The sequence below is a fragment of the Lagopus leucura genome, unplaced genomic scaffold, assembly GCF_019238085.1.
Source record: "Lagopus leucura isolate 7727_CA_CO unplaced genomic scaffold, USGS_WTPT01 Super-Scaffold_810, whole genome shotgun sequence".
NCBI lineage: Eukaryota > Metazoa > Chordata > Aves > Galliformes > Phasianidae > Lagopus > Lagopus leucura.
Genome location: NW_024962261.1, coordinates 11,334,108 through 11,343,321, shown reverse-complemented (window position 1 = coordinate 11,343,321; position 9,214 = coordinate 11,334,108). Strand labels below are relative to the sequence as shown.

Here is a 9,214-nt window from a genome sequence, read left to right as displayed (position 1 = left end):
CATTCAATATTCAAAGATTAAAAAAAAAAAAAAAAAAAAAAGCCACATATCACATTTTTAACATTCTATTTCATCTACATGGCTTCTGTTTGAGTCACAGGGAACTGGACATTTTCCCTAACATTCAATTTACCACTGGGAAAAAGGGAGGCTAGGCCCAGTGCTCTCATTTATTTGCTCAGACCGAGTTCACCTTCAGAGGAAACGTACCTTCCCGCGGGGCCGCCAGCAGAGGGCGGCGGAGGGGCGCCGCGGACGCCGAGGCCGCGCGTCCTCCCCGGGCGCAGCGCGGAGCTGGGCCTTCCCCCGGCTTCTGCAAGGTGGGAGTCCGCAGCCCCGGCCCGCACGGGGTGAGCGCGACGGGGGCTGAAGGAGGGCGGCGGGAGGCTTGGTGTTGCGGGGCAGCCCTGCGTGCGGCTGCTGTGTTGCCCGCAGCGCAGGCTGTGAGCGGGGCAGGCCGCGGTAGTTAGCTCGCTGGACGCTTTTCTCTTTCAGTCTGTAGACAGATTTGGGAAGGCTCGGGGGGAGCGGGGCTTCCTGGTGGCGGGCGGTAGTGGGAAAACGTGTTGCGCCCGGGAAAGGTTTGCAAACGGAGGCGGTCGGTACGGGGCCGCCTGGCCCAGCTCGTGCGGTCCTTGCTGCGTCACCGTATTTTGTCGTGCCGCGTCGTCCTGATCATTAGCAAACCGAAACCCACTGCCAGTAATTCTCTTTTCCTGGCTTACCATACCAGCTTTTGAATGAGGAGGCATAGAAAAAATATAGTAAGCCTCCGCTGACTTGGGCCATCAGTCTGCATCTGCATCACAGAATGCTTGGGGTTGGAAGGGACCTCAGTGCCCACCCAGCCCCAACCCGTGCCGTGGGCAGGGCTGCCCATCCCAGCTCAGCTGCCCAGGGCCCCATCCAGCCAGGCCTTCAGTGCCTCCAGGGATGGGGCACCACAGCTTCTCTGGGCAGCTGTGCCAGGGCCTCACCGCCCTCTGAGTAAAGAATTTACTCCTAAGATCTAATCTAAATTTCTGCTGAAGCCATCATTCCATTGTAGAAGGCCACCAGATTGATGGGACGTTGTCTCCCTTTGTGAAGTCGTAGTGGTTGTCTGAGATCTTCATCTTCCATCTGCCTTAATATATCTCCCGGGAGGATCTGTTCTGTCATCATCCCAAAGAAAAAATCCAAGCTGCTGTTTCCCAGATCTGCATTTCACCTTTTCTCAAAAATGGGAGTGGTGTTTCCTTTTTTTCCGGTCACTGGGGATTTCACCTGACATCTGTTTCTCTTTCCTATTTCTTTGTCACACTAGAGTGAGGAACTAATGGGGAGTCAAGTCAGCAGAACAGAAATTTACAGAGTTTCTTTAAGAAAAACAGCTAGGAGGTATTTAGGACTGGGATCCGTTTTAGGCAAATTTAGTAGTTTTCTTGGTGCTGATATATTACCATACAGAAAAAAGGTTTGATTGGTCCAAGCAGTCATGACTGATCAAACACATGCTAAGGTTCCAGAATGAAATAGTGCATCATTGTGCAGTGTATACAGACAAATGCCTGTCTGGTCATAGTAATTTCTTTTTCAGGTCTACATACACATTCACAGAAAGAAAACAGTATGCAGTGCATAATCTTATCCAGATACGTAGGTAATTTTGTGTATAAAACAACCAGGAACACAATGCAAGGATCTGTCAGTGATTTGGAGTGAGGCTGAGAATATATAGTGTGATTGAAGTACAGAGTTAGGGAGAAAGTCAGCCGTACTTCTCTTTTAATGACTGATGCTAAGCTACAGTTTTTACAGCTAATTGTCTTGTCCAAATAATGGCTAGTTCTAGTCTCACATCTTATTTTTCCAGCATCCCAAAATATGGATGGGAAATTAATTCAATTTGGCTTTGCAAAATACACCATGCATCGGCCAAGTTTGAATTCAGAAGTATCATCAGTTAAATTATTGTGTACTACTGTAGTGTAAGAAAGGCAGGGTTTTTAAGTTTGCAAGCTTCCTTTCTTTTTACATTTATGGGTTGATTCTGTCTCTCAAACAGGTCTTTATAATAGCTTGGAGGTGGGGGAGTGAAAAGCGTGGAGTAATCATGTTGAAAGATTTTATATTTGCTTTAGCAGTTTAATTTTTTCATGACAGAAGACAAGTACAACACAGATATGAACAGGATGTGAACACTGTGTGGCACTTCCCTGGCTTTTTGTCAGCGGTGAAACTGGCTGGAAGTGACCTGTGAAGCTGGTCTCTGCCTCTCAGGAGCTGTGCTCAGCTCAGTGAGGGCTGGCACTGGGAGCATGCTCCTCCCATGTTGCTGTGGTGTTGGTGTGCATGTGCTGAGCGCATGGTCCTCTGAATGCTGCTTAGGTGAATTGTGCAGCTACCGTAGATTTTCCTGGTGAGCAGTTAGATATTCCCTTTCACTATCTTCTGATCAGTAGCAGCTATGCTGAACCCTACACAACAGCAGAAACCTCCTGGGTTCCTGCACCACCACAGCTCTGGTGTTTTATCCAAAACCTTAATCTTTTTGCGTGAAAGAAGATTATTAACCCCTCCCTGATTTATGTGCAGATTTCTGCCGGAGCAGAAACATGGTTACACTTCGGTAAAGCTCAGTTGCTTTTTGCTAGCACCTTGCTTTATTGCATCTTGAATGCAGCTGTTCTGGCCACTGCCCACATACAGATGCTGTTCAGCAACTGTAGGTTTCTGAAACATAAGAAGTCAAACTGCATCTTTTGTACTGTGGAAACATGACACTGACACTGTCTCACCCTCCCTGTGGGCAAGGTGTCTCAGGCTGCTTTGTGCTGGAGAAGCAGAGCACGTCTGGAGCCTGGGCTGTGACTGGTTTCATTTCATAAATCCAATTAGTTCTTTGAGTCATTCTGCAGCTGGCATTACAGCATGGCCTTAGTGTCATTTTCCGGGGGTGAATAATTTGGCAACCAAGATTATACAGTGCTTAGATTGTTTATGAAAACATCCAGCCAAAGTCTGTGTTCTCCTGCAAGGCTCTTCTTTTAGTAATAGTACTGGTTAATGAAGATTTGCTCCTGAACTGTAAATACAGCATTGCTTATGATTATTTGAAATTGATGGGGGAGTAAGATGCCGGACTTTTGTCTTTATTCTTGTGAGATCCTGAAGCTCTATGTTGATAGCAGCATATCCGCTTTTGTTTAATTGGTGTTTTGTCAGTGTCGTCCAAGCTCAGCTTGGGATGGAGGGGTCTAAAAGCAGGGATAAAGGAGAGAACCAGAGTCATTCTACACACATCATATGTGTAAGTGGGGGAATAAATCTGTGTATATCTAGGCTTTAATCATTCTGCTGTTCACAAAATAGTATGGGGACAATTGTCCTTGTCTTGAAGGAATGAAATTTGCCTTACTAGGCTGACAACAAAAGTAAACTTACCAGAATGCAAACTATTTGTTTTTTGACTTTTTTATCTTGCATGTGAGCAAGCTGGCATAGTACACTTCACTGTGCCAAAAATAAACCAGAGCAATGTAATATTAATACTTGGAAGTCCAGCACATACAGTGGGCTCTTCTTTACTGCACATCCTAAAACAAGAGTATCAATTGCAACTTAGTCCTGCTTTTCTTCTCTGTTATCCCATTGGTTTATACTTGAGTTTAAGCTTGTGCTGTTTCATGGTATGTTTGTGGTCCTCTGCAGTCAGTAGAACTATAGGCAAGTTCTGCTTGAGTGGAAAATGAACAGTTTGACTTTCTGTAAACTGACTTGATAGCTACAGTGCATAATCTGATAGTAAATATTGCCTGTGCTCATGTTCTCTGTGCAGACTCCCTTTTGTTTCTCTTCTTTGCCTCCAAGTCCCAGAATGTCATTCAGAGATTCCCTTAAGATTAAGCTGGGGAGGAAGAACTGTTGTTATTAGTCTTCCTGTAGTTTGATGACTTCAATTTGCCACCCTTCAACAGCAACACTTTCTATGAGTTTTCTTAAGCTTCCCCAAAGAAAGCAAGAACATACCAGCATCGTTCAAAAATTAATTTGCTGTTGCAGGAAGGACTCAGGGTGATATGCATGCTTTCATTATACTTTTATTAACTTTTTACAAAGTTAAATTGTCTTAGCTGCAGCATTTTATTTGCTGCAGGAAGCATTATTTTAATATTCTGATTAGGTACAGATTAGTCGTTTGATGGAATAATTTTAAGTAGAATATGTCAAGCACTGCAGCAAGATTACTGAGGTTCAAAGCATAGCACTTTGCCTTTGGTTAATATCACATAATTCTTACTAGCGTATGCCAAGTTGAAACTGTTACGCATTTATGTCAGTGTTTGTAATACAGAATTTAAAAGAGGCATTTCAGCAAGGAAATATATATTTGTTAATGGAGCTGCAATTCTTGAGCTACTTCAAACTGCTTCTGGTCTGTCACAGAGTTTTTCTGATTAAAAAGCAGTTGATCTGTAAACATAGAAGTGCTGGGAAAATGGTTTGATTGTGTATTTTAAAGCTGTTACTGAAGAACCACATTAAGCTTTAAATTGAACTTCGTTACTTATACCAGAAAACAATTAAAGCATATGTTTTATTTTTGCCGTAGGAGGACAATGATATTTTGTTTTCTAAGCAGAACAGTGCAACTAGCAAGTACATCCAGTCTACCGGGAAGACAGCTCTGTTCAGCTCGCACGAATAAGCCAGTATTGACTCTGTTCACCAAGGTAAAAGTAGTTTTCAGAATAAAGCATCAATATACACAAATCCTAGATGAAACGACTTGACCTTTTGTGTAGTTTTGGTCATTTGCTTTTAGGGTGTTTTTTTACTCTTGGCTTTACAGCACTTTCCTCTCACAAGCAAGTAGTTACAAGCAACAAATGGAGATTTCAGGACTATTCAATCTCAGTGACACTGTGGTCCATTTTCTAGTAGAAAATTGTTCTCTAACTGCTAGTGTTTCATCCTGGAAATGGACATCAAAGATGAGTTTTCGTACCTAATCTGTTCAAGACAGGCATAAACAGTCAAAATAGGCTCTTCGAAGCACTCATTTAATTTCACTGCTATATTTGAGACTGAAAATATATCAGAGTAGTACTGATAGTATACGAGGAAAAAGAAAAGTCTGCTATCACCCTTTCTTTTGCTTTACTGGCTCTGTAAAGATAACAGGAATAAAATGGAAATAAACTTTTGTTTGGGGTATAGGCTGTTAGGATTCTTAAGCACATGTAGGAAACAGGTGTGATGAGCAAGAATGGCCATCTGTGAGCCACGGCCTTCCACAAATTGTTACTAAGAATCTGCTATATCTGCAGAGGTCTTTTTCACTTTCAGACAGAATGGCACGCTGCAGTTGACTGTGTTTAGTCATTACATAATTTCTGAGGCTTTTGGTAGAATAATGTTGAATGCAAAGCACTGAGAATGTTGATATCAGTATGGCAGTACTTGTTGGTTTTGGATGAGATTCATATGATTTCCTCTTCCTGAACAATGTTTGTTCATTCTCTTCCTAGCTGTAAAAGAATGTTTAAATTGTGTAACAGAGGAATAGATTTTAAAAGTCCTCATCAGTTGTTTCCTAATTAGTGGAATGCATTCTTTAAGGACGGTACTGTACAGCTTCTTTCTCTCCTTGCCTGATTCAGCATGAGTTCATTCACAAAGCAAGTGTGATAAGGTAGGGAATAATGAGCTTGGCTTTGGATTAATAATTGTGAAGAAGCTCCTTTGTATGATATAGTGTCACAAAATCTTAAACTAGTAGTACTGTATGAAATAAAATTTTCTGGGTGCAGAGTTCAAGTAGCTCTCTAAACTGTCTTCTCTGGCGGAATGTGTTTTTAATGGAAAATGTTTTTCATGTCTCGTATCACTGTCAGTTGCAAAGAAGAAGGCAGACTGCTTTAAACTAATGACTGCTTCTAGTTTATACTTATTAATTGCATTTCTCCCTCCTTCCAATTTTTAAGAATGAAAAGAGGAAGAAAAGGCAGGAGAGAGCTATGGCTTCTGTGACCACATTAAACTAGTAGATGCTAGCATTGCCAAATGGTCTTTCCCCTAAGAGGCTTTGTTTATGCCAACACAGGCATTTGTGCAACAGCTGCTCCAGGTTTAAAAAAAAAAAAAAAAAGGAATATTTTTTTTATAGTGTTACTGTAAGTCAAATCAGTTTTCATGTCTAGTTTTACCATGTAGCTGTATGAGTGCTTACGTTAGTACAAAAGAAGTGGAGGCAGGAACATAGGCATGCTTCCTTCAGCTTCAGTGTAAAATAAATACCAAACTGCAGGCAGAGTATGCCACACAAATGAGCATTGTCTATAGAAATAAAACTTTCCCTCCCAGCATGTGTACTGTCAAGCAGATCCAGCTAATAATACAGCACAGGTCCCTTTGAGAAGGGATTTTTACTGTGTCAGCAGTAGGAATCCCACTTGCTGCAGTAAGGTACCTTTCAGATGGGGGATTGTGTAAGGCAGCCCTATTTATCCTATCACAGAATATATATTATATATCCTATTACAGAATAGGATAAATCCACGGCAGAGACCTACTATTGTGCTAAGTACTGAAAAATGTATGATAATATAAGTAGACCATTTAAACTGATTTAACTGTTGGTGGAGTTAGTTCATTGTCTGATTCCAAACCAGTGCCAATCATATTAGTACTATGCAGTACAAAAACTCGCCTTTCATGCAGGAAAGCAAAATATATTCTTTGCTGAAAATCAGCTTAGTTTTTTAAATGCTTTTGTGTGACTGTTAGAAAGTTTACCACAATCCTAGGAAAATTAAGAACATCCTAATAACACTACAAAGAGGCTGGCTCTTGGAACTAAGTGTGAAGGAGTGATGTGAAGAACTGATGTGCAGGATTCTGGAGCATTTCTTTCGGTCACTGATATGCACTTTTGGGTCTCTAATATATTGATCTATCCAAAAGCCGCAAGCAAAAACCCAGAACTGTTGATGTTTAGCATCTTGTGTAAGTTTTCAGAGTATAAGGATATGTCCCTGCATGAAAAACAGTTTAGATGGATCTGAATTGAAAGTAGAGTATTTAATCCAGATGAGTTAACATATGGGAAGTAAGAAATAGCTCTATATTTAAAGAAGCCATAGAAAGATTTTTAAGTGGGAAGGAGTAGGTCTTTTCCAGCTGTAAGTGATGTTTCATGACAGAAGGACGTCTGTGTGTTTTGCTATGTGAATTATAGGCCAAATTCTGCTACTACAGATACTGAAGCAGCATGCCTTCATGTGAGTCACTGTTTCACGTGAGCGGTGCTCTGACAGTCATGATACATTATCAGCAGAAATCAGCTGATAGCTACAGAGGAAATCTAGGGAATTTTCAGAAAGGAGAGGTTTTCTTGAACCCCATTGCAGGTCAGAGCTGTTTGCCAGTTCACTCTGCTGGAGGTTTTTTGCCCTCCTAGCTGTGCAGGTTGGGAGGTATCATGTTTAATTTCTATCAGACATTGTCAGCCTATGTCATGCTATTTGAACTGACACTGGTGACTTGATCTGTAGTGGAACAGAAGTTACTCATGTGAGTCCTTCACTTGCTCCACTTCTGACTAGAGCATTATGGGCAGTTGTTTCCAACTGGAGATGGAAGCACTTTTACCTGCAGCTGCTAGCCGGAAGAAGGGATGTGTTTATGGCCTTATAAACCATAATGACCTCCTAAACCTTTGGAATAGCAGTTGAAAAATGTTAATTTGTAAGAAAAATAACAGCAAATGTATGCTTTTTGTGGGTGAAGCAAGAGTAATTTCTTTGTGTCCATGCTGCAAGGATAAAACTTTAGAGAGCCTTAAGACGTGAGAGAAATGGCGGAGGGAAATGATGTTTGCAGTAATGATCACATCTGCCTATTTTGTACTTTACAGTGCAGCTAATTTATGTGTTTTACTTTGTGCTTTATGATGGTCTCCATTTTTCCCTTTTAGAAACCTTGCCCTCTTTGTGATGAAGCAAAAGAAGTGCTTGAGCCATATAAGAGAAGGGTAATGTATTGCAATACTGTATACATTTCATATAGAGAAAAAATCGTTCATGAGGGTTCTTTCTTTGAGAAAGAAAATTGCTTGGATTTATTTGCATCCATTATGCTTTCATGGGTGACCTCTTCAAGACAATTTCAGCGCTGATTTCCATAAAATTCATTATCCAGAAAACATTTTGAGACCATGCAGCTCAAGTAAGTATTGGCAAACCAAACCATCATACACTTAATTGCAAGTTTTTAAAACCACTGCACTTGTAAATACTGTTTCCTGTCTGACAGGAGTTTACAATTTTTATGGGGCAGGTGATGATAACATTTGGGAAAAAACATTTTGGTAAATAGGGCTTCAAATGTTTCAACTGTATTTAAGGACAGTTTTTACTGTTCTTTGCCCTGGGAAGAAGTTGTTAATAGTAGCGTTTGAAAGGTATTGCACTGTACTGCTTGACACTTTGTTGTAGCTAATATTCAAAGGAAACGGGTTCTGTACAGGGGATCAAAAGTACCTTTCTGAACTGGAGTGAGTCCTTTGCAGATGCATAGCTAAGGACTGTGGCTGCATGCATTTTGTTGCCATAAAATGGGCAATTTTTTGCAATATAGAAGAATAAATCCAGAAGCATAAAGTGAACCTTCTTTCATTTCTGAAAAAGAATCTTGATGCAAAGATAAGCCACTTTTCCACTGTAGTATGTAATGACATATTTCTTTTCTGTCACAGTTTATTTTGCAGGAGGTGGATATTACCCTTCCGGAGAACTCATCATGGTATAATAAATACAAATATGACATACCTGTTTTTCATTTGAATGGGAAGTTCTTAATGAAGCATCAAGTAGACATTCAAAAGTTTGAGGACCAGCTTACGAAGCTGGAGAAGCATAATGATGGAAACCATTGAAGAAAATACGGTTGTTCCAATGTGGTTCTGAAACAACTGTGCAAAATAAATGGTATGAAGAAATAGTACTCATTATCTCGCCTTACTTTTCTTAGAACTTACTGTACCTGTGTTCTTAAAAAAATTGGGTGACTCATATTCTGTTTTGTATTAGTCATTCAGTCCAGCTGCCTCAGTAGCAACTGTAGAGAGCATCTGCTGTATTCCTAGACTGTGGCTTTTCATTGATGGAATAAATGTTGCTCCATAGCAGCAGAGAAAATGAAACGTGCTTTGAGATTGTTAGTATGTGTA

General features: G+C 40.8%; 1 protein-coding gene across 1 annotated transcript; it reads left to right on the top strand.

Annotated features, from left to right (window-relative positions):
- The first annotated feature begins 246 nt into the window (after nucleotides 1–246).
- On the top strand, nucleotides 247–8,988 carry CUNH5orf63 (chromosome unknown C5orf63 homolog). Its single transcript, XM_042866335.1, has 4 exons — nucleotides 247–320; nucleotides 4,595–4,715; nucleotides 7,961–8,017; nucleotides 8,741–8,988. Exons 2-4 carry the CDS (start codon nucleotides 4,602–4,604, stop codon nucleotides 8,918–8,920), a joined length of 351 nt encoding a protein of 116 aa, XP_042722269.1. The 5' UTR covers nucleotides 247–320; nucleotides 4,595–4,601; the 3' UTR covers nucleotides 8,921–8,988.
- The last annotated feature ends 226 nt before the right edge of the window (nucleotides 8,989–9,214 follow it).